We start from the raw sequence: 27,004 nt of genomic DNA, 5'->3' as shown, positions 1-27,004 counted from the left end.
AGCTGAGAGGTGAGGGTCACAGCCCACAGCTGTCAGTTTTGCCATGCTGGTTATCAAAAATAAAGGGGACCCACGCCGTTTTAAATTTATTAATAGCACAGGTGCCGGCTGATGAATACTCCCATCAGTGGTGCCTGTTCTCGCTGTTATCAGCGACAGCAGATGTAGGCTGAAGGGAGTAGAACAGTAGTAAGCATTTTACTGCCGCTCACAGTTGCTGCTCGCGCTTTTATCTGACAGCGTGGGAACCACATCGCTCTGGTAATAATCTTACTGCCAATCAGAGGCAGTGTTTGCCGCACTGTCATGCAGATGACAGCATGGCAAGCAATGGATGTTTGAGCCCCCCATTCATCTGAATGGTGTCCGGGTTCAGGTACTGTTCTCGTACCCGAACCAACGTTTATTTCAGCTGTTCAGCCGAACCCTCTGGACCCAAACATCCACAGGTTCGCCTATCATTACTTGCAATTCCTGCACCTTAGGAAAGAGACATAGTGACTCAGAAAAACTATACTACATTTCTAATTGGAGGTATATGCTAATATTATTATTATTACACCTATTATAAATTGGTGTAGAATCTTGGAGATGGGAATACCCCTTTAATGTTCTAATACTAAAAAATGTTTCTATCTTGTCATATTACTAGTGCTATATTAAACACTTATAAAATAATAACTCAAAAAATAGGGAGCTGTTTATTTTAGGGCATTGAGACGTTATAGCAGGACAGCACAGAAAATTAGGTAAAAAATTCCTGTATGTTAAATCAGGGGTAAGTATAAGAATTTTCACATGTGTTAATTGGTTATAATTTTAAATGTGTGACTGGAATCTGAAAGTTTGTGAAGCTAATGTTCTACAATATTATTTAAGAGAAATTTAAATTGCAATCCCCAGTTTCACAAATTCGTTAAAGGGGTTGTCCAATCCAAATCAATAAGTCTGCATTCACTCTTTGTGACTCCAGACTTATGAATTCCCCGAGAGCACACTTTGTGCGCTGCGGGGATTTGACGGTTTCTGTGCAAGGACTGTAGGATATGTATACGTTATACATACTCCCTGCCAGAGCACATCCAGTAGGCTTGGCCTCGCTCCATACACTTGTATTCACACAAGCAGAGTGACTGCAGACTTATCGATTTGGACAGAACAACCCCTTTCATTTTCTGCGCAAATCTTATCTATCTATCTATCTATCTATCTATCTATCTATCTATACCATCTCTTTCCATTTATCGTTCTATTGTGTAGACTACTGAATTGCACAGTCAAGCATGTAACACATAGAGCTGATGCATGTCACATTCACAGCAGTACAACTTTCCATAGTAGACAGGTGAACTGATAAATAGTTCCAGTTTTTACAACAATGTTCTTTTTTTATTATTTTTTTAGCAGTTTTAAAGAATACATGGTTCCCTTCCAAGGATGCAGCACACAAAGTTTCTGATTTGGTGAAAAAGAGATTGATGTGAGACAGACGCTCAAGACCCAGGATCCCTTTCTCTGATCAGTGTGGGTTTTATTAGAAGAAAATGACATATACCAGAATACCTTGTTTTTTTTTAATAATAGCCATCATATTCACTGCACAACATGTTGCCATAAACAGCAACTTTTAGAATGTGAACAGACCTGTTTGCCATTTGAAGCCACAATCAATGATAATAATAAAATAATTTGAGTGTAAATATAAAAAAAAATACAGTTGTTTAAATGGAAAATGTGTTTTGTTTGTCATAAATGTAAGGAGTTTGTGTGAAGTAAAATGGTATTTAGTTTTCATACTTTACAAGGTCTTCTGTGGTTTTACTGAAAAACAAACGTCAGACTCTCCAAATGGGAAACTGGCCTTAGATTGGATGCTTCTCAGCATTCTGTACTAATTTCTATTGACACCACCTCCTATAGAATACCATTTTAATAGTACAGTACAGACCAAAAAATTGGACCCACCTACTCATTTAAAGATTTTTCTGTATTTTCATGACTATGAAAATTTTACATTCACACTGAAGGCATCAAAACTATGAATTAACACATGTGGAATTATATACTTAGCAAAAAAGTGTGAAACAACTGAAAATATGTCTTATATTCTAGGTTCTTCAAAGTAGCCACCTTTTGCTTTGATGACTGCTTTGCACACTCTAGGCATTCTCTTGATGAGATTCAAGAGGTAGTCACCGGGAATGGTCTTCCAACAATCTTATAAAAACAGGGTGGCACATGTTAAGGAGCTGAAACTCCTAAACCCTTCATCCAATTTTAATGTGGATACCCTCAAATGAAAGCTGAAAGTCTGAACTTCAACTGCATCTAAATTGTATTGTTTAAAATTCATTGTGGTAATGTCTATAACCAAAATTAGAAAAATGTTGTCTCTGTCCATATATATATGGATGTAACTGTATATACAGGTGCTTTTCACAATATTAGAATATAATCAAAAAGTTAATTTTTTTCACTTTTTCTATGCAAAAAGTGAAACTCATATATTATATAGAGTCATTATAAACAGAGTGATCTATTTCAAGTGTTTATTTCTGTTAATATTGATGATTATGGCTTACAGCCAATGAAAACCCAAAAGTCATTATCTCAGTAAATTAGAATTATTAACAAACACACCTGCAAAGGATTCCTAAGCATTTTAAAACGTCCCTTAGTATGTTTCACTGGGCTCCACAATCATGGGGAAGACTGCTAACTTGACAGATGTCCAGAAGGCATTCAATGACACAATCCACAAGGAGGGTAAGCCACAAAAGGTCATTGTTAAAGAAGCTGGCTGTTCACAGAGAGCTGTATCCAAGCATATTAATGGAAAGTTGAGTGGAAGGAAAAAGTGTGGTAGAAAGAGGTGCATAAGTAAACGAGATAACTGCAGCCTTGAAAGGATTGTTAAGAAAAGGCCATTCAAAAATTTGGGGGAGATTCACAAGGAGTGGACTGCTGCTGGAGTCATTGCTTCAAGAGCCACACAAACACACACACGTATCCAGGACATGGGCTACAAGTATCGCATTCCTTGAGTCAAGCCACTCATGACCAATAGACAATGCTCGAAGCGTCTTACCTGGGCCAAGGAGAAGAAGAACTGGACTGTTGCTCAGTGGTCCAAGGTGTTGTTTTCATATGAAAGTAAATTTTGCACTAAAACACTAAAATCCCACATCCTAGATATCACTGAATGAAATATTCCATTTGTAAATCTTTATTCATTGCATATTGGAATGTGTTGAGAACAATAAAACTTAAAAATGATCAACATAAATCACAACTGATATCACACGGAGGTCTGGAGTTGGAATGATGCTCAAAATCAAAGTGGAAAATGAAGATACAGGCTGATCCAACTTCAGTGGAAATGCCTCAAGACAAGGAAATGATGCTCAGTCGTGTGTGTGGCCTCCATGTACCTGTATGATCTCCTACAATGCCTTGGTATGCTCCTGATGAGGTGGCAAATGGTCTCCTGAGGGATCTCCTCTCAGACCTGGACTAAAGCACCCACCAACTCCGCCAGCCACATAAAGTCTGGCATTGTCCTGCATTAGGAGGAACCCAGGGCTAACCATACCAGCATATGGTCTCACAGGGGGTCTGAGGATCTCATCTCAGTACCTAATGGCAGTCAGGCTACCTCTAGCAAGCACAGGGAGGGCTGTGTGGCCCTCCAATGAAATGCCACCCCACACCATTACTGACCCACTGCCAAACCGGTCATGCTGAAGGATGTTGCAGGCAGCAGATCACTCTCCATGACGTCTTCAGACTCTGTCTCGTCTGCCACATGCGCTCAGTGTGAACCCGCTTTCATCTGTGAAGAGCACAGGGCGCCAGTGGAAAATTTGCCAATCCTGGTGTTCTGTGGCAAATGCCAAGTATCCTGCACGGTGTTGGGCTGTGAGCACAACCCCCATCTGTCGGGCACTCAGACCATCCTTATGGAGTCGGTTTCTAACCGTTTGTGCAGACACATGCTGGAGATCATTTTGCAGGGCTCTGGCAGTGCTCCTCCTGTTCCCTCTTGCACAAAGGCTGAGGTAGCGGTCCTGCTGCTGGGTTGTTGCCCTCCTACGGCCCCCTCCACATCTCCTGGTGTTCTGGCCTGTCTCCTGGTTGTACCTCCAGCCTCTGGACACTACACTGACAGACACAGCAAACCTTCTTGCCACAGCTCCCATTGATGTGCCTTCCTGGATGAGCTGCACTACCTGAGCCACTTGTGTGGGTTGTAGAATCCGTTTCATGCTACCTCGAGTGTGAAAGCGCAACCAACATTCAAAAGTGACCAAAACATCAGCCAGAAAGCATTGGTACTAAGATGTGGTCTGTGGTCCCCACCTGCAGAATCACTTCTTTATTGAGTGTGTCTTGATAATTGCCAATAATTTACATCTGTTGTCTTTTCCATTTGCACAACAGCATGTGAAATTGATTGTCAAACAGTGCTGCTTTCTAAGAGGGTAGTTTAATTTCACAGAAGTATGATTTACTTAGAGTTATATTCTGTTGTTTAAGTGTTCCCTTAATTTTTTTGACCAGTGTGTGTGTGTATATATATGTATATATATATTTATATATATATATATATATATATATATATATACATATATATATATATATATACAGTGGGGCAAAAAAGTATTTAGTCAGTCAGCAATAGTGCAAGTTCCACCACTTAAAAAGATGAGAGGCGTCTGTAATTTACATCATAGGTAGACCTCAACTATGGGAGACAAACTGAGAAGAAAAAAAACCAGAAAATCACATTGTCTGTTTTTTTTATCATTTTTTTTGCATATTATGGTGGAAAATAAGTATTTGGTCAGAAACAAACAATCAAGATTTCTGGCTCTCACAGACCTGTAACTTCTTCTTTAAGAGTCTCCTCTTTCCTCCACTCATTACCTGTAGTAATGGCACCTGTTTAAACTTGTTATCAGTATAAAAAGACACCTGTGCACACCCTCAAACAGTCTGACTCCAAACTCCACTATGGTGAAGACCAAAGAGCTGTCAAAGGACACCAGAAACAAAATTGTAGCCCTGCACCAGGCTGGGAAGACTGAATCTGCAATAGCCAACCAGCTTGGAGTGAAGAAATCAACAGTGGGAGCAATAATTAGAAAATGGAAGACATACAAGACCACTGATAATCTCCCTCGATCTGGGGCTCCACGCAAAATCCCACCCTGTGGAGTCAGAATGATCACAAGAACGGTGAGCAAAAATCGCAGAACCACGCGGGGGGACCTAGTGAATGAACTGCAGAGAGCTGGGACCAATGTAACAAGGCCTACCATAAGTAACACACTACGCCACCATGGACTCAGATCCTGCAGTGCCAGACGTGTCCCACTGCTTAAGCCAGTACTTGTCCGGGCCCGTCTGAAGTTTGCTAGAGAGCATTTGGATGATCCAGAGGAGTTTTGGGAGAATGTCCTATGGTCTGATGAAACCAAACTGGAACTGTTTGGTAGAAACACAACTTGTCGTGTTTGGAGGAAAAAGAATACTGAGTTGCATCCATCAAACACCATACCTACTGTAAAGCATGGTGGTGGAAACATCATGCTTTGGGGCTGTTTCTCTGCAAAGGGGCCAGGACGACTGATCCGGGTACGTGAAAGAATGAATGGGGCCATGTATCGTGAGATTTTGAGTGCAAACCTCCTTCCATCAGCAAGGGCATTGAAGATGAAACGTGGCTGGGTCTTTCAACATGACAATGATCCAAAGCACACCACCAGGGCAACGAAGGAGTGGCTTCGTAAGAAGCATTTCAAGATCCTGGAGTGGCCTAGCCAGTCTCCAGATCTCAACCCTATAGAAAACCTTTGGAGGGAGTTGAAAGTCCGTGTTGCCAAGCGAAAAGCCAAAAACATCACTGCTCTAGAGGAGATCTGCATGGAGGAATGGGCCAACATACCAACAACAGTGTGTGGCAACCTTGTGAAGACTTACAGAAAACGTTTGACCTCTGTCATTGCCAACAAAGGACATATTACAAAGTATTGAGATGAAATTTTGTTTCTGACCAAATACTTATTTTCCACCATAATATGCAAATAAAATGTTAAAAAAACAGACAATGTGATTTTCTGGATTTTTTTTTCTCAGTTTGTCTCCCATAGTTGAGGTCTACCTATGATGTAAATTACAGACGCCTCTCATCTTTTTAAGTGGTGGAACTTGCACTATTGCTGACTGACTAAATACTTTTTTGCCCCACTGTATATATATATATATATATCTTCAAATAGCAACCCTGTTTTCCTCTCCCACTTCACTTGAAAGTGCAAATTGTCCCACTGCACAGTGTTATGGGTGCTACTCTGTAGAAGTGAGCAAAGCAAATTGCTGGACCTTGGTTCAGTGGACAGGTCAGAACTCTGGTGCTGCTGGATGGGAGCTCTGATATTGCCTCCTACCTCCTGGTATTTTTGTCTCATGATTAGCTGGCATAGCACAATTTTGTGTGTGCATTATGCTGTGAAGATGATGTTTCTCCCACTTGGCTAATCAGAGATATCCGGCAGGTAGGAGGCAGTTAGCAAGGTCCTGTTCTGCAGCCATGGAATATTGACCAAGGTCCTGTGTATCGATGCACTCATTTCTACTCCTCACAGTCGGTTATGTGTGCTGCCCGGTTACTATGCAAAAGCAATTTACTACAGAAGGCATCGGCACATGCTCGACCAAAGCTGGAGAAGCCTGCTACCGACAAACTATATGATTAGCAGCAAATAAGACAAATGATCAGGCCATATGGGTAATCCTGCAACAGAAAAATGATACATTTTTTTAAATAAATTGCATTTGAAAAGTTTATTCTTTTTCCAAAATCTTTTACATAGACTGATTTTATTGTTGTGGTAAAACTTCTTTAGCTGGTACGTTTGTTAGGTGCTATGAATTTAGAAATTATATTTTAAAATCCAAGTAATTCAAGATGTGTATGAGTCAGTGTCATTCTTATCAAAAATAAAAATTAAATATATACTGAAGTTAAATATTTTCTGGCTTAGAAATAATGATAGGACATGTATAACATGTTGCAAAACAAAATGGTCCTAGAAGTTCTTCCTATGTTTGATTTCTCGTAGAAAAGCTGTTTACTCCAGCTGTATGTAGTCACGCCATATATATGTGTACTGAGCTATCCAACAAAACCCACAAAGCATGTCAGAAAGCTCATTTCATTCAGGGAATGTAGCTGACTGTTATTTTTGTCAATCTTCTTGTTTGTTACCTTGGTTACCACACATTTTGTGTAGAGCAGCTACATGTCTCTGAACAGTAAAAGGAGATGAAAGGGTTTTACGTTGACTGGAAATTTCAAGTCTTAATCTCAATGTGATGTTCTGTCGTCTGCATAATGACAGACCACACCACTAATGTGCGTTGGCAGTCTAAAAAATGTCACATACTGATTTCTGCCTAGTTAGATTATGGTTAGACTATGCTAGACTGTGTGCAAGTCAGCACAGTGACTTCATTATTTAACATAAAGATGGATATGTGAAGGTATATACTAGTAAAAGCCTTGAATAAATTGCGTTACATTTAGTAAATCGCCAATGGTTAATTACATAGAGCACGTGCATCAAGATCAACCTTTGCTATAACCCTTAGGCTGCAGTCACACATCCATGTGAACGTCCTGGTGTCCATTTTTTTCTTGGACAGTACACTGATCCGTAGAGCTTCATTGACCTATACCTGTGGTACACAACCTTTCTGACCTTGAGAGCCTAATTCAGCTCTGTGAGAGCATCGCAAGTCAAATTCATCGCTGTGAGAGGATCGTGAGTCACATTCAGTTCTGAGAGAGGATTGAAAGCCACGTTCAGCTTCCGGCCCTCGTACAGAAGTGACACTCAGAGCTCCTATTACTTGTATAATGACAGCAAAAGCTTTCCCACAGTAATCACAAGAAACAGTATTCTCAAATCAAGCACTCCACACTCTCGCATCCAGCTTTAATCATTTCCTCTGATAGGTAGTATCATCCTGTCTCCAGCATACCATACTTAAATTATCTCTAAACCCCCAAGACCAGTATATGTGCATCCATATCTGCTCTTCTATCCTGAGCTACTGACATAATTTGCCATCTTGAGACCTTCTCTTCATAGGCTGGTTTCACACTTGCGTAGGGCATAGCTGCGGAGGGTTGCGTACTTCCTTGTACTTCCTCCGTTAAGTCCCGCCCACTGCCACACCTCTTCCATTCAGCTCCACCTATGTCAGCATGCGTTTTTCTGTTTCTTGATACTGAGGACTAAGGGCACATTTGTTGCTCGAAACGCGTCCAGTCGGGTGCTGGTTGCTCTCCTTTACCCACTATGCCAGTCATGTCTCAGCAGCATTTTAATGTGAACTAATAAAGTTTTTTACATTTTATTCCTGGAGCTGGATCCACATTTCCTTTCTCTACATGCGTTTTTCTGTACCTATCTTTAACATTCTGTACACAGGCCATGCGAATGTATACGGATGCCTCCGCATGCGTCGTTATGATGCTGTGCCGACCGCAACAAAATGCAACATGCTACATTCGGCGCAGTTCAGCGCAGCTTCAAAACGATGCATGCAGAGGCATCCGCATACATTCACATGGCCTGTGTATCCAATGTTAAAGATAGGTACAGTAGGACACATGTTGTAGTAGGCGGAGCTGAATGGAAGAGGTGCTGGAGTGGGAGGGGCTTAACAGAGGAAGTACGCAGCCCGCCGCAGCTATGCCCTACGCAAGTGAGAAACCAGCCATAGCTGTTTTCTAGACCATGTGCTTCTGCACCAAACTGGCAGACAGCCACAAGCAACATATTATGGGCCTGTGAGCCATATGTGGCTCCTCAGCCACAGTTTGAGAACCCCTGACCTATATACACATTCATTTTAAAAACCGATACATGTCTCTGATCAGTGGGACATAGAGAATGTCCTACCAGTTTTGTGGATCAGACTTGGTCAATAAAGTCTAATCGATGAAAAACTGAAAACAGTCTTTGTACTTCAGTGTTCCATCCATGTTTCATCCATTTATAACTGATCCACTGTTAAGAATCAATGGATAAAAAAAAGTTTGGATAGTAAACCTGCTTCAGTTTTTAAAATTGTATGAGAAAAAAAAGATAAAACATAGATGTGAAATGGAGGCAAAACAGATGACACATGAGAGAAAAACAGACTGTTTTGTACAGATGTTAAAATGGAAATGTATGTGGGAATGTGCCATTATTAATGAGATAGAAGCCTAGGCCATTAATTTGCACCCCACATTCAAACTGAGGCATTACAAGGTATTTTATTACAATGTAGTTATTATAGCACAAGTTTTTCTCTCTTTTTTATTGGGTAACCATCATTGCAATTTAATTTCATAAATAGTACTCATGAAAACAATTAACTTTGTAATATATTTTAACAAAGAAATCAGCTTCTTTCTCTGCCATGATGGATTATTCATTCTCAAAATTCTGAATTCTGAGGTAAAATCTGTCTTCAGTGAAGACAGATTTTTATATTACTGAGATAGGAGATGAGGGCTGCTACTGATAATACTCTATGCAGATGGAATGATGTAGAGAAGCTCTGCCTCTAGCTCCTTCCCCTCTCCTTTACTAAAGAATCTTATCTTATAATCTTCTACCTCAGACATGTAAAAATCTGTCTTCACTGAATTCAGATTTTACCCCAGAATTGAGAATTTTGAGAATGAATGGTTAGTCGTGATAGAGAAAGGCGCACATTTTTCTAATAGATATATTACAAGGTTTTTCTTATTTTAATGTGTACTGTTGACTTATGAAATATAAATTAAAATGACACACTGACTAGCTCATTTGAAACTAGCTCCTAAGTCTTCTCAACATGTTTCACCTGTTAGACTGGCATCATCAGGGGATTGAAGCTGTACTGGGCTACCTGGTGAAATATGTTGGGGAGGCTTAGGAACTAGTTCTAATTGTGCTAGTCAGCATGTTACTGGGGTGTAAAAGTAAAAAGATATATTTAGTGGTCGCACCAATTTATTCTACCCCCTGAAAGAGGTTTGATTATTAGGACTGTGAGAACCTTAGGATGTTAGCCTAATGAACAGTACTTGTGTCCATAGAGATATACACTTTCTGACACGTATTTTAATATTTGTGAATCTGAATATATACTTACCTTATAATGCCTTCACATCCTGTTCCGTCCAGATGTGTCCGGATTCCAGAATTCCAAGCGGTGGAGTTCACCGACCACCATACTGGGACACCCAAGTGATGGGTGTCTCAATATAGAAAATGCTGGTGGTATCAGCCTCTTGCGCGGTACCACCAGCAGAACACTGTCGCAGCACACACACACACACACTGTATATGCCGTGTGCACCACACACACACACTAACACACACTGCATATGCCGTACGCACCACCCCCACACACACACACTGTATACGCCGTATGCACCACACGCACACACACACACACACACTGTATATGCCGTATGCAGCCTCTTGCGTGGTACCACCAGCAGAATACCATAGCGAACACGCTGCCTTCAGGATTATTCGAATGATTCACTGACCGCTGCCATCTTTGTACAGGAGGAGCGCGTGCGCAGTTTTAATGTGACCGCCGCTATCTGTCTGCACAAAGATGGCGGTGGTCTGATTTACTGCGTCTGCATGTATTCCGCACAGGCGCAGTGAATCATTCGACTGATCCTGGCAGCAGATGCACGACATTTCTACAAACAGAGGAAGCTGATCACATTACAGGGGTTTTCCCACGACGAAAGTTAATTTTAAAAATTGTGTCTGACCGTGTACGAGAGCACATGGGGTACACAGGTCAAAGAAGAGATGACATGAGAGGAGAAGACAGCAGATGGGGGAGAGAGAAAGCGCACAGTGTTGAAAGAGACAGAGCACAAGGGGAGACAGATCAAACGGGGCAGCACATGAGGGGAGAATGAGTCACCCGCCTGGGCAGTGGGGTACTGGGTACCGGGTCCAGTCTTGAAGGGGTTGTCACGGTGGCTGCAACCAGGTCCATGGCCCTGGATGCATGCACAATTAAAGGAAAAGTCTTTAGGAGTTTTATGAACAAAGTTCGTGACGCCACCTGTGGTATTCGGTCAGTAGGGACAGACACTGCTTAAAGGGGTTCTCTGGGGTGATGGTATAGCAGCTAGATGGTAAAAACTTCCCATGGGTGAAGTAGGTTCCCAGGGCTCCCAGTGTATGGTAAAGATGATGGGTGGTGCGATGAAGAATGAGGACACGTTTGCAATGTCTTTACCTTGTTTAATGTAGGCTTCAGGCAACCACAGTCCATGGCACCAGACAACAGGTACAGGCAGGGTCCGGCCAGCTTGGAAGCGAATCCAGAGTCTCCCTTACCAGGTGGAGATCAAAGCCTCCTCCAAGTGTGGTGGTGTTGTAGTCCCTTACTGCCTAAGGCTTCCAATAAGGTCCTCACAGTTCCTCTCTGTCCCCCATAAAGGTTAGGACACAACCCATATGACAGATGAACTGGGCCTTTTTTACAGGGTCTCTATCATGACCCGGGCCCTATAGCTATCACTGTGTCTCCTGGGTATCAATGCGGACAGGTGATGTACAATCCAGCTGTCCTGCCGGTTTCAGCTATGCCACTATAGAGTTCAGCACGGACATGGTCTTCCAGCTACTGGAACCTGCACTAGCCAGGGATGTAGCAACTTTTCAGCTCTGCTCCACTGTTTTTGTTCTCCTGCGCTTTCACCCTCCTTGCACTCTTTCTACAAGCTCTTCTTCCTTTCTGTTTCCTTCTTCCTCCAGGAGCTGTAGTACCTGGGACTACACAGCCCTTCAGACTTTCTGGCACTCACTGCCTGTCTGCTCTCTTCAGGTCCCCTGACCGTCTGCACTGTCTGCTGTCTGGGATGAACTGCCCGCTTTCCCTCCAAAACCAGAATATATCAAGGGGAGTTCACCCTGAATCCGGGTTCAGAGCTCCCCCTTCTGGCCTGGAGTGTGAATGTGTTGTATGTAGTGACTACCTGGTGAAAGATATCCTTTATTGCTTCCAAGAGTGACATCACTCTCCATGTGGGGAAAGCAATGCCACTGTGACGGCCAAGACCCTGAGGCATCACAAGAACACAGCACAGTTAGGAGAAAGACAGCAGACAAGGGGGATAGTACATGGGGTAAACAGGTCAAAGAAGAGAGCACAGATGGGAAAAGTCAGCACATGGATGGAGTGGATAAGTGGGTGAGCACATGGGGGAGAGATTCTCAACGCTGCAAAGCCTGCCCCCATTGTGACATGCGATAGCATCGGGCCTCCATCTAGTAATTACAGTGGGGCAAAAAAGTATTTAGTCAGTCAGCAATAGTGCAAGTTCCACCACTTAAAAAGATGAGAGGCGTCTGTAATTTACATCATAGGTAGACCTCAACTATGGGAGACAAACTGAGAAAAAAAAATCCAGAAAATCACATTGTCTGTTTTTTTTAACAATGTATTTGCATATTATGGTGGAAAATATGTATTTGGTCAGAAACAAACAATCAAGATTTCTGGCTCTCACAGACCTGTAACTTCTTCTTTAAGATTCTCCTCTTTCCTCCACTCATTACCTGTAGTAATGGCACCTGTTTAAACTTGTTATCAGTATAAAAAGACACCTGTGCACACCCTCAAACAGTCTGACTCCAAACTCCACTATGGTGAAGACCAAAGAGCTGTCAAAGGACACCAGAAACAAAATTGTAGCCCTGCACCAGGCTGGGAAGACTGAATCTGCAATAGCCAACCAGCTTGGAGTGAAGAAATCAACAGTGGGAGCAATAATTAGAAAATGGAAGACATACAAGACCACTGATAATCTCCCTCGATCTGGGGCTCCACGCAAAATCCCACCCCGTGGGGTCAGAATGATCACAAGAACGGTGAGAAAAAATCCCAGAACCACGCGGGGGGACCTAGTGAATGAACTGCAGAGAGCTGGGACCAATGTAACAAGGCCTACCATAAGTAACACACTACGCCACCATGGACTCAGATCCTGCAGTGCCAGACGTGTCCCACTGCTTAAGCCATATATGTCCAGGCCTGTCTGAAGTTTGCTAGAGAGCATTTGGATGATCCAGAGGAGTTTTGGGAGAATGTCCTATGGTCTGATGAAACCAAACTGGAACTGTTTGGTAGAAACACAACTTGTTGTGTTTGGAGGAAAAAGAATACTGAGTTGCATCCATCAAACACCATACCTACTGTAAAGCATGGTGGTGGAAATATCATGCTTTGGGGCTGTTTCTCTGCAAAGGGGCCAGGACGACTGATCCGGGTACATGAAAGAATGAATGGGGCCATGTATCGTGAGATTTTGAGTGCAAACCTCCTTCCATTAGCAAGGGCATTGAAGATGAAACGTGGCTGGGTCTTTCAACATGACAATGATCCAAAGCACACCGCCAGGGCAACGAAGGAGTGGCTTCGTAAGAAGCATTTCAAGGTCCTGGAGTGGCCTACCCAGTCTCCAGATCTCAACCCTATAGAAAACCTTTGGAGGGAGTTGAAAGTCCGTGTTGCCAAGCGAAAAGCCAAAAACATCACTGCTCTAGAGGAGATCTGCATGGAGGAATGGGCCAACATACCAACAACAGTGTGTGGCAACCTTGTGAAGACTTACAGAAAACGTTTGACCTCTGTCATTGCCAACAAAGGATATATTACAAAGTATTGAGATGAAATTTTGTTTCTGACCAAATACTTATTTTCCACCATAATATGCAAATAAAATGTTAAAAAAACAGACAATGTGATTTTCTGGATTTTTTTTTCTCAGATTGTCTCCCATAGTTGAGGTCTACCTATGATGTAAATTACAGACGCCTCTCATCTTTTTAAGTGGTGGAACTTGCACTGACTGACTAAATACTTTTTTGCCCCACTGTATATAATTACCATACGCTGATTAGTGGACAGTAAATGTAAACATTGTCAGAATTAGATACTATAACCATTTGGAAAAAATCCACCATTGAAAAACCAGGACATTCATGCGTGAGGTGAATTTTGGGCTCCCCAAAATCAAATAAAGCAGTAGAGATGACAGACAGATGACAGGAATGGTAGGTGCCTGAACAAAAGAGTCCACACAGCCAGGTAAGGTGGCACCAATTGTAATATGGTATCTGAGTAGCGAGGCAAAATAGGATTTACGCCATGGGTTGGCCAATGCTGGTATTTTTGTGTCACTTTTTCAGTCAATATGCACGGCCGTCATGAGATCTCCATCAATAACAGAAAGTACACTCTAAAATCTACAGTCCATATACTCAATCACACAGAACATTGAAAGGCGCAATAATCATGGTATTGAGCCCATACACTGCACTGAGTTCACACAGCATACATGAGCTGCGAACTTCAGAGGTATTTTGTGCAAGCGGTGGGAGTTTCAGAACCCAGACCACCACCTATCAGCAGATATTTGCAGTGTCTATACATTAAAAAAAGTTTAATGACAGTTACAACTATTTTAGCTATAATTGCCTATAAATAATAATAAATCAACTGAATACGCTTCAATGTGAGTATAAAAATGGATGGCGCAAGGGAGCAAACCTGACGGGTTCCATTGCGTATGTCACATTCCTTTGACAGAACACCATTCACCCAGATGGCTTGGAGTGCAGGGCGAAGATCCATTTCATCATATACGACTTCAGGTTTAGTGAATGTAGAGTCTTATCTAGGAGAACCTAGTTGCCTTTATCAAATTTACTTTTGGCATTGGTGGAAAGAATCCCAAGTGGTTGCTGTTTGGACTTAGCCCTATAAATAGCAGAAATTGTGCAATATTATCTTCAGCCTGAATACCAAATCATAAATGAGGCGCTGGTATTTTAGCGATAGCTTCATATCTACATTGTTGAGCGATACTGGTTGGTAAAATCCTCAATTCTTATATTATTATTTGCCACCTTTGCTATTTCTAGCAGATAGATTTTACAAATAAATACTTACATCTTTTTAGATTGTTATAAAGCTGTATAGCCTTGTATGTCCATAATATCACTATAATGTCCATATGTCACTGGTGATCACTGTATTACCTATACAGTGACACTATATACAGAGCTCCTGTGTATAATGTCACTGGTAATCAACTGTATTACCTATACACTGACACTATATACAGAGCTCCTGGATATAATGTCACTGGTGATCACTGATCAGAGCCGCCGCCTCACCATCGCCAGAGCCGCCGCCTCACCACCGCCAGAGCTGCCGCCTCACCACCGCCAGAGCCGCCGCCTCACCACCGCCAAAGCCGCCGCCTCACCACCACCAGAGCTGCCGCCTCACCACCGCCAGAGCCGCCGCCTCACCCCTACCTTCTGTCTCTTCCCCACTATCCCATAGAATGTAAGTCCGCAAGGACAGGGTCCTCTCCCCTCTGTACCAGTCTGTCACTGTAAACCTGTTTACTGTAAACGATATCTATAACCTGTATGTAACCCCTTTCTCATGTACAGCACCATGGAATTAATGGTGCTATATAAATAAATAATAATAATAATATAGTTATGGCTCTGATGAAACAAAATGTGACTTTTTCTTGAATATCCTCTGTAACACAAGTTAGAGAAATATCAAAAGCTCTTCACCCGCTACATAGTAACACGTCCATTCTGTGTTTAGATCTGACAACGCCACATGAAAGTTATTTCAGAATGGACTAGCAGGGATCTCACAGGTGGGAATGAGTGTTAGTATCACTTTTAGATTACATTCAGCCAGGCTGGGAAGGAGGTCACTCGGGGAGAAAAGGTGGCAGTCAGTAATTAATAGCAAACCAGTCACTCTTAAAGTGGACTGAAATACATTACAAATTACTGGTAAAACCCTAGAAACAGTTGAAAGAAAGGTTACAGGGTTGCAATGATTTTAGCAACCTTGTATGAAAGTAATATGTTGTATGACAACAATATGACGCTGTCATGTGCTGAATATTTTTGTCATTTATGACAGTACTAGTTTTAAATGATGACTCTCCCCAATTGGCAAAGACATAAGTATGAGATATTGTTCCGATGTCTCGCTAAAGGCCAAGATTTCATTCTATTTACAATTTTGACTACTAAATTCATTTCATTAACAGCTAGATATGTGTAATATTATTTAATAAATTTTGTGTTAGTTATATAGTGCCAATATATTCTGAAGCGATGTACAGAGATTTTCATAATCTGTTTTTAATATGGCTTACAATTACATTTCAAGACCTCAAACACTTTCCAATTTTGAGGTTCAAATTTTAGAGAAAGTCATTTACCTATCAGTATGTTCTTGAGGTTTGCAAGGGCTCAACAGTCAATCCAGGAAGCCGACTAAGACAATGGTAATATACAATACATCAACTACTGAATTTACAGTATGCTGCAACAAAATATTAAAAATATGTGGCTTTCAGTGAATATTTTAATTTATATTTCACTTCAAGAAACTTTGAAGGAAAATCATGTTTAGGGTATGTGTGTGTATGGGTATATGCATACATGCCTGGAATCCGCCTGAAAAAGCACAGGAAATAAAATAAATAAAATGAACTTAATGCACAGCAAGGTCGGGAAAGCCGCTTCAAGAAAACTTTTTTTTTTGTTATTTTAAAGAGGCTTTGCATGGGAAAACATGGCTGGCTTGCTGGTTATGTGTACTTTCCATTAAATCCATTAATCCAGCCGGGGGGGGGGGGGGTGGGGGGGGGGGGGGGTGCGGTCACTCAGATCCCTCCACTGTTACCAGTTTGTCACAGATTTTACCAGAAAGATCATCCAGATTTCACCGCTGCTACCAGCTTGTCAGGGGAATGCAACTCCACTGCCTCAATCATAAGCACAATTATGCAATAAAGTGACAAGAGATGGAGGAGCCCATGGCTGCTTCCACTGCTAGGCTGGTTATTGGGAACGCACAGTGAGCGTATGGTATATACACCACCTATTCCCACATGGAATAAATATATATATATATATATATATATATATATATATATACAGCACCCCAGAGATCTGGTCGTTGCAGTATGACACTCTGCCGCTAAGGGGAGTGATGGTACGTCTGATGGCACTGAGGGAATTCTACTGACCAGGTATCACCAGCACACATTACACTTCACACTCCGGCCACTAGGGGGAGAAAAGGGCTTTATTTATTGGGCCACTCCTCACACTGGTAAAACTAGGGGTTGGATAGGAAGTTAGTCAGAAGCTGACTGGGTTGGATTCAGGCAACATCCCGTGGCAGGGGGTGTTGCAGGGAGAAGATTCAGGGGGGTCCATGTCGGGCGTGGGAACCTGGCAGGTGCCTAGCGAACAGAGCAGAACGTAATGGAACCGCGCCTGCACACCCCGCGGCGGTATCCTGAGAGAGAGACACGAAGGGAAGGATATTGTGGAACAGTGAGAAATGAGATCAAGAATAAAGGAGAACCAGTAGGAGTCGTGCCGTGAGACCGAGGCAACATCCTACTGAGGCGCGTAGCCCGTGGCCGGAACACTGCGGGAGTAACTAACTCTAGGCCTTACTTCGAACTCTGCAGGACAGTTAATTATAGGTTGGCTGTCTACCTTAAATTTCCTACGAACACATAGGGGGCAACGCGTGGAGAGGGGCATCTCTAGGGTCCCGGAAGAGCTCCGAGCCTCCCCGTCATACGGGTGCGTCCTAGCAATAACATACTGGGGGACAAGAAACTAGTAACATCTGGAACAAGCGAGAGAGAATTAGAAAGAACGAACGAACGAGAACAGCAGTTGTGAGGACTATTCCGAATGCTCAGCAGGGTAGCACTACAACACACAGGCGCTAGTGGTAGGCACTGATTTCCACCTGCAAAGAGAACTCTGGATGTGCCCATCGGACCGGCTGGTCTCAGATAGCCCTGTTAAGCGTGCTCTGGATTGAGGATCCTGAAGTCTTCAGTAAAGAGGTAAAGAGACTGCAACCTTGTGTCCTCGTTATTGCCTGCACCTCACACCATCACCATCCACCTTACTGGGAAGCCCTGGGGACACACTTCACCTGTGGGAAGGTATACTATCCAACTGCAATTCCATCACCCTAGCGGACCCCACAGCAGCGTCGGTCACCCTGACCGAACACCACAGGTGGCGTCACGAATCCCTGATAGACTGTACCACCTTTATTGGACGCCCCTTAGCAGGGTCGCGGACCGGGTCTAGCCACCGTGACAGCCTCAGAACCGAACCAGAGAGGCTCGGTACCGAGAACTCGTGGCCCTGTGTCTGGGGGCGCTCCATATACCTCGGTACGGTTACTGCCAACTCCACAATAACAAAAAGAATAACTAGCAGCCACTACCAATTGTTTATACAGGCTGATTGGACACCAATTACAGGTATGGCTTCAGTGGTGCCATTTACAGAGCAAGAAGAACAGAGTTACTACATTTTATATATTTCATCCAGAAAGTTAAACAGTGTTTATAAAAATAAACAAAGATGATACAAAATGGGAACAAAACAATATGATATATACAATTATATAAAATAAAAAAAGAATAACAAAAGAAAATTACAAAACCTGATGTCATGGAAATGGCTCAGAGCTTGGAGTAGGAAAGCACTCTGATTGAGAAAATGGACCACCCTCACAGGTAACTATAACTTCCAGGATGAGCAATGAACAAAACCCAAATACTGCTTTTTGTTAGCTCAAGGTTACAATCACATACCTCACCTCATTTCTCATTTGGGGGTTGATTGTGGGATGTGCTAGGTCTGTTAAATTTTTATGAGATCCCCAACTTACAGGTTATCTTCGCCGTTTGAGGTCATAGACTGTAGATATTCTCATCATATTTCTGCGATTTTACCTTTACATAGAGATCAAGCATGGCTGGATAGCATCATCTACCTCGGACCATTATTAAGTTGGAGTGGTTACAATGGTATTACAGTGATGTGAGTGAATATGTTCTGTTCATTCCTTCACTATTAAGCCAGAAATATATCTCTCATAACTACCGGATTGATGCTCACCTCAATATTCATCACTGGACACCAGAGACATAGTCTCTACAAAAGATGTAGTAGAAAACAGAAGAAGGCGTTCCAGCTCCATAAAATTTCAAATCTTTATTACTCCGTTAAAATACGAATAAGAACAACAAATCCTTGTCTGAGTGCGAATGCAGGAGTGCACTCCTGCATTCGCACTCAGACAAGGATTTGTTGTTCTTATTCGTATTTTAACGGAGTAATAAAGATTTGAAATTTTATGGAGCTGGAACGCCTTCTTCTGTTTTCTACTATATCTACTCATCCTGGTCCAAGATGAAGTTCCATGCACCTGCGTTTGATCGGTGAGCTGGCTGTGGCTTTTTAGCCCAAACCTTTTTTTGCTTTCTACAAAAGATGCTTTGATAAGAGAAAGTTTATGCCTGTGAAGGCAGTTCTCCTCCTCTGCGTCAACAAATCTCAGACTGGTTGTCTCTTTCCGAGAAAATATCCTTGCTGTAATTACCTGTCTATTGAGGGGGGTTCCTACTTCAATGGAGATTGCAATGTCAGATCTCTCCTTTGCCTTAATTAATTTTCTCCCTTCTCAGTTATAATTAATTTTCTCTCTTCCCCATATGTTCAATGTGTGAGGGACATGCTCTCTCCCTAGAAATGTCTGTATGGATTTAAATTTTTCTTCATGACAGGGCACTTGAAAATCCTTAGCCAAACCTTTGTCTACTTTTGATACTTTTTCTATTTTAAGCAGATTTCAGTATGTAAATGGCAGTCCACAGGGTACTATGGTTTGCCATCAAATTGTAAAAAATTAAACACTATTTACAGTACATCTACTATATAAAGCTGAATGTGTGTGTGTGTGTGTGTGTGTGTGTGTATGTGTGTGTGTATGTCCGGGATTGGCATCTGCACCGTCGCAGCTACAGCCACAAAATTTTGCACAGTCACACATCTGGACCCCGAGAGCGTCATAGGCTATATTGTGAGGCGAAATTTTAACCCCGCGCGTTCCAATTCACCAAACAATTTTGCCCCTATCTACATAATGGGGGAAAAAGTGAAAGGAAAAGTGTTGGAGGCGTCGCAGCTACAGAAACAAAATTTTGCACAGTCATACGTCTGGACCCTGAGAGCGTCATAGGCTACGTTGTGAGGTGAAATTTTAACCCCATGCTTTCCAATTCACCAAACAATTTTGCCCCTATCTACATAATGGGGAAAAAGTGAAATGAAAAGTGTTGGAGGCGTCGCAGCTACAGCCACAAAATTTTGCACAGTCACACGTCTGGACCCCGAGAGCGTCATAGGCTATGTTGTGAGGTGAAATTTTAACTCTGCGCTTTCCAATTCACCAAACTATTTTTCCCCTATCTACATAATGGGGAAAAGTGAAAGGAAAAGTGTTGGAGGCAAATTGACAGCTGCCAGATGTGAACAAGGGGGACTTAAAGAGTGAGAGCGATGGCGCCAAAGAGTATATACCGTACAGTTGCTAAGGTGGGACCCCGACATGGGATACTCACCACACACGGGGATATGAACACACACACAAAATGCGCCACACACTACCACGTGCTTGAACACATATACCACCCTCAGCACACATTTCACCACACATACACCAACCTCGCCACATAAAAGTCGAAACACAAAAGTCGCCGCTCAAAACTCACCACGGTCAAAACTCGCCACATGCACAAAATAGGCTCACGCAAAACTCGCCACAAGTGCAAAGCTCACCTCATGGAAAACTCGCCACACGCAAAACTTGCACATGCGGAAAAATTGCCACATGCACAAAATTTGCAACACATGCAAAAGTTGCCTCACACAAAACTTGCACATACTCAAAAGGCACCAGACATAAAACTCACCACGCGCAAAACTCGCCATGCGCAAAACTTGCTGCACACAACTTGCTACACTAACCTGTCACATGCAACTCGACACACAAAAAGTTGCTACACGCATGTTGCCACACAAAACTCATCTCACAAAAGTCGCTACATGCATATCGCCACACACAACTCAACACACACAACTTGACAAACGAAACTCACCCTAAAACACACACAAGTCTGGTATTATCCTTCAAAAATAAAAATCTGATTAATAAGCAGACAAACTACAAGACCAACAAATGTACCATATAGGAAATACAGCAGCTGTCAGTCACATGACCTGTCTATTATGTGTATGTGTGAGCTAATATATACTGCCAGGGGGAGGGCTTCCTGTTGGCTGGGGATTTATCAGGCTGCCAATTTATCTTACAAATACTGAGGTAAAAATACTGAGCAAATAACGTGTTAACGAGGTCTAATACAGGAGATCACACAGGTATATACTATATACAGGGGAGATGACACACAGATATATACTATATACAGGAGAGATGACACACAGGTATATACTATATAAAGGAGGAGATGACATACAGGTACATACTATATACAGGAGGAGATGACATACAGGTATATACTATATACAGGAGGAGATGACACACAGGTATATACTATATACAGGAGCAGATTACCTACAGGTATATACTATATACAGGAGGAGATGACACACAGATATATACTATATACAGGGGAGATGACATACAGGTATATACTATATATAGGAGGAGATGACATACAGGTATATACTATATATAGGAGGAGATGACATACAGGTATATACTATATACAGGGGAGATGACACACAGCAGGTATATACTATATACAGGGGAGATGACATACAGGTATATACTATATACAGGAGATGACATACAGGTGTATACTATATATAAGGGAGATGACAAACATGTATATACTGAGGTGAAAATGAGAGGTGTGAGGTGAAAATGAAAAGGTGTGAGTGCAAAATGAGAGGAGTGAGGGAAAATAGTGTAGTGATCGGAAAATGACAGATGTGACGTCTAAATGACAAGTGTTAGGCGGGAATGAGAGGAGTGAGGGAGAAAATGAGAGGTGTGAGGGAGAAAATGAAAGATGTGAGGGGAAAAATGAAAGATGTGATTGGGAAAATGAGAGGCGTGATGGGAAAATAAGAGAAGTGACGTGCTATAACTAACCACAGATATTTACTATGCCCAGGCAACGCCGGGCTCTTCAGCTAGTCTACTATATAAAGCTGAATGTGTATATGTGTGTGTGTATGTGTGTGTGTGTGTATGTCCGGGATTGGCATCTGCACCGTCACAGCTACAGCCACAAAATTTTGCACAGTCACACGTCTGGACCCCGAGAGCGTCATAGGCTATATTGTGAGGCGAAATTTTAACCCCGCGTGTTCCAATTAACCAAACAATTTTGCCCCTATCTACATAATGGGGAAAAAAGTGAAAGGAAAAGTGTTGGAAGCGTCGCAGCTACAGAAACAAAATTTTGCACAGTCACACATCTGGACCCTGAGAGCGTCATAGGCTATGTTGTGAGGTGAAATTTTAACCCCGCGCTTTCTAATTCACCAAACAATTTTGCCCCTATCTACATAATGGGCAAAAAAGTGAAAGGAAAAGTGTTGGAGGCGTCGCAGCTACAGCCACAAAATTTTGCACAGTCACACGTCTGGACCCTGAGAGCGTCATAGGCTACGTTGTGAGGCAAAATTTTAACCCCGCGCGTTCCAATTCACCAAACAATTTTGCCCCTATCTACATAATGGGGAAAAAAGTGAAAAGAAAAGTGTTGGAAGCGTTGCAGCTACAGAAACAAAATTTTGCACAGTCACACGTCTGGACCCTGAGAGCGTCATAGGCTACGTTGTGAGGTGAAATTTTAACCCCGCGCGTTCCATTTCACCAAACAATTTTGCCCCTATCTACATAATGGGGAAAAAGTGAAAGGAAAAGTGTTGGAGGCGTCGCAGCTACAGAAACAAAATTTTGCACAGTCACACGTCTGGACCCTGAGAGCGTCATAGGCTACGTTGTGAGGTGAAATTTTAACCCCGTGCTTTCCAAATCACCAAACAATTTTGCCCCTATCTACATAATGGGGAAAAAGTGAAATGAAAAGTGTTGGAAGCGTCGCAGCTACAGAAACAAAATTTTGCACAGTCACACGTCTGGACCCTGAGAGCGTCATAGGCTATGTTGTGAGGTGAAATTTTAACCCCGCACTTTCCAATTCACCAAACAATTTTGCCCCTATCTACATAATGGGCAAAAAAGTGAAAGGAAAAGTGTTGGAGGCGTCGCAGCTACAGAAACAAAATTTTGCACAGTCACACGTCTGGACTCTGAGAGCGTCATAGGCTACGTTGTGAGGTGAAATTTTAACCCCGCACTTTCCAATTCACCAAACAATTTTGCCCCTATCTACATAATGGGGAAAAAGTGAAATGAAAAGTGTTGGAGGCGTCGCAGCTACAGCCACAACATTTTGCACAGTCACACGTCTGGACCCTGAGTGCGTCATAGGCTATGTTGTGAGGTGGAATTTTAACTCCGCGCTTTCCAATTCACCAAATTATTTTTCCCCTATCTACATAATGGGGAAAAGTGAAAGGAAAAGTGTAGGAGGCAAATTGACAGCTGCCAGATGTGAACAAGGGGGACTTAAAGAATGAGAGCGATGGCGCAAAAGAGTATATACCGTACAGTTGCTATGGTGGGGCCCCGACATGAGATACTCACCACACATGGGAATATGAACACACACACAAAATGCGCCACACACTACCACGTGCTTGAAAACATATACCACCCTCAGCACACATTTCACCACACATACACCAACCTCGCCACATAAAAGTCGAAACACAAAAGTCGCCGCTCAAAACTCGCCACGCGCAAAACTCGCCACATGCAAAAACTAGGCTCACGCAAAACTCGCCACAAGTGCAAAACTCACCTCATGGAAAACTCGCCACACGCAAAACTTGCACACGCGGAAAAATTGCCACATGCACAAAATTTGCAACACATGCAAAAGTTGCCTCACACAAAACTTGCACATACTCAAAAGGCACCAGACATAAAACTCACCACGCGCAAAACTCGCCATGCGCAAAACTTGCTGCACACAACTTGCTACACTAACCTGTCACATGCAACTCGACACACAAAAAGTTGCTACACGCATGTTGCCACACAAAACTCATCTCACAAAAGTCGCTACATGCATGTCGCCACACACAACTCAACACACACAACTTGACAAACGAAACTCGCCCTAAAACACACACAAGTCTGGTATTATCCTTCAAAAATAAAAATCTGATTAATAAGCAGACAAACTACAAGAGCAACAAATGTACCATATAGGAAATACAGCAGCTGTCAGTCACATGACCTGTCTATTATGTGTATGTGTGAGCTAATATATACTGCCAGGGGGAGGGCTTCCTATTGGCTGGGGATTTATGAGGCTGCCAATTTATCTTACAAATATTGAGGTAAAAATACTGAGCAAATAACATGTTAATGAGGTCTAATACAGGAGATCACACAGGTATATACTATATACAGGGGAGATGACACACAGATATATACTATATACAGGAGAGATGACACACAGGTATATACTATATAGAGGAGGAGATGACATACAGGTACATACTATATACAGGAGGAGATGACATACAGGTATATACTATATACAGGAGGAGATGACACACAGATATATACTATATACAGGGGAGATGACATACAGGTATATACTATATATAGGAGGAGATGACATACAGGTATATACTATATATAGGAGGAGATGACATACAGGTATATACTATATACAGGGGAGATGACACACAGCAGGTATATACTATATACAGGAGGAGATGACATACAGGTATATGCTATATATAGAAGATGACATACAGGTATATACTATATACAGGAGGAGATGACACACAGATATATACTATATACAGGGGAGATGACACACGTATATACTATATATATAGAAGGAGATGACATACAGGTATATACTATATATAGAAGGAGATGACATACAGGTATATACTATTTATAGGAGGAGATGACTTACAGGTATATACTATATATAGGAGGAGATGACATACAGGAAAATACTATATACAGGGGAGATGACACATAGCAGGTATATACTATATACAGGGGAGATGACATACAGGTATATACTAAATACAGGAGATGACATACAGGTGTATACTATATATAAGGGAGATGACAAACATGTACTGTATATACTGAGGTGAAAATGAGAGGTGTGAGGTGAAAATGAAAAGGTGTGAGTGCAAAATGAGAGGAGTGAGGGAAAATAGTGTAGTGATCGGAAAATAACAGATGTGAGGTCGAAATGACAAGTGTTAGGGGGGAATGAGAGGAGTGAGGGAGAAAATGAGAGGTGTGAGGGAGAAAATGAGAGATGTGAGGGGGAAAATTAAAGATGTGATTGGGAAAATGAGAAGCGTGATGGGAAAATAAGAGAAGTGACGTGCTATAACTAACCACAGATATTTACTATGCCCAGGCAACGCCGGGCTCTTCAGCTAGTTTAGTATATAAATGCTACTACCACACTTGTTAATGTTTACATTGATATGTCAGGTTTCTATTTATGACCAACATTACAGAAACTGTTCTCATTTTATCTATACCAACTGTGAAAGTATTATATATATATATATTTATTTGTGAGTGCAGGAGTTAAATATGTATAATCTGTATGTTATTCTCCTTCCGACGTCTTAAAAATCCCCTCATTGAACAGGCAAATCATGAATAAGCAATGCTCCGTGACCATGCTATTATCCTTCAGTGTTCTGCACACTACAGGATATCTCTCATTAAAGAACAGATTTCACAAAGTCTGTCACTCATTACAATCGTCCGACCTTGCAAGTCACCACATTATGGAAAGTTCCTTATGTGACCTGCGTGCACAGTATTACAACTATAATGACATTTATGTTAATATTATAGATTCATTAAAAACGTTAGTTTCGGGTCATTGATATCATTACTTCAAGCTGAATGCCTAAAGGGAGACAAATCCAGATCAACACAAAAATCTGAACTTGTAATTTAGATTTGTTGCAGTTTACCTTTAGAAATTGTATATTTGAACCTAACGCAGTTCCTTACATTTTATTACAATAAAGAGACAGAAATACTTGACTACAAAATGCACTTGAACATGGAGACTTTGGCCCTGATTCATCAAGATTGGAGATGATCACGCCGATCCGGATGAGGAAGCATATTAGAGGCAGACGCTCCTGTTTCATGAAGAAGCGTATGCCTTCTACTGAATTAGGAGTGCCTGACAAGTGGCATGCCCCTCCGTGCACCACGCCACAAATGTCATTCCATCAGCTTAGTTACTAGAGTAAGTCTTCTGGCTTAAGGTATTGGATGAGCAGTGGTGTCATGCCCCTGTACTGCCCCAGTTCCGCCCATTTTAGCACAGCTGGGTGAAACTGATGTGAATATGTACAGGTAGAAAGCGGGCAGCTATTGCTCTACAGCCATTTACTAATGAGAACACATGAAAGGTTGTTGAGTTGCTCACGTCATCAAGTGAGGCAAAACGTGCGTTGGGTCTGTATTGATGTCCTGACTACTTTGGTGTATCACTGATTGTATTACTACCATTAACCCCTTTCGGACCTCAGACGGGATAGTATGTCCGAGGTCAGAACCCCCGCTTTGATGCGGGCTCTGGCTGTGAGCCCGCATCAAAGCCGGGACATGTCAGCTGTTTTGAACAGCTGACATGTGTCCGCAATAGCGAGGTGTGAAATCGCAATCCACCCGCTGCTATTAACTAGGTAATGCTGCTGTCAAATGCTGACAGCATGGGCATGGAGAGCAGTAAATATTAATTCTCTTGAATAGCGGGCACATGTGATCACCCAGCTGCTGCAGGAGCTGGCAGCTGCGGCTAATAGTGTAGCTGCTATTAAAGACAATTAATAGTCACTGTATTTACTGCTCCACACGCCCATAATGC

At 42.2% G+C, this 27,004-nt stretch overlaps 1 protein-coding gene across 3 annotated transcripts in view; it reads left to right on the top strand.

Annotated features, from left to right (window-relative positions):
• SAMD5 (sterile alpha motif domain containing 5) overlaps positions 1-27,004 on the top strand; it is a 101,440-nt gene that overhangs the window by 55,243 nt on the left and 19,193 nt on the right. Inside the window, exon 2 of one of the 3 annotated variants that reach the window (XR_011321698.1) lies at positions 1,405-1,775. The exons of 1 other annotated variant lie outside the window; for it this stretch is intronic. Coding sequence is in view for 1 of the 2 variants with exons in the window: in XM_069767951.1 (XP_069624052.1) it covers positions 1,405-1,413 (9 nt within the window). In the remaining variant the exon portion in view is untranslated. Of the gene's footprint in view, positions 1-1,404; positions 1,782-27,004 lie in introns of those variants that run through there. One more of the 3 variants, XM_069767951.1, reaches the window with a different exon arrangement.

Source organism: Ranitomeya imitator, chromosome 5 (assembly GCF_032444005.1).
Source record: "Ranitomeya imitator isolate aRanImi1 chromosome 5, aRanImi1.pri, whole genome shotgun sequence".
Classification (NCBI taxonomy): domain Eukaryota; kingdom Metazoa; phylum Chordata; class Amphibia; order Anura; family Dendrobatidae; genus Ranitomeya; species Ranitomeya imitator.
The sequence above is the reverse complement of the archived record's forward strand: the minus strand, read 5'-3'. Positions and strand labels throughout refer to the sequence as shown.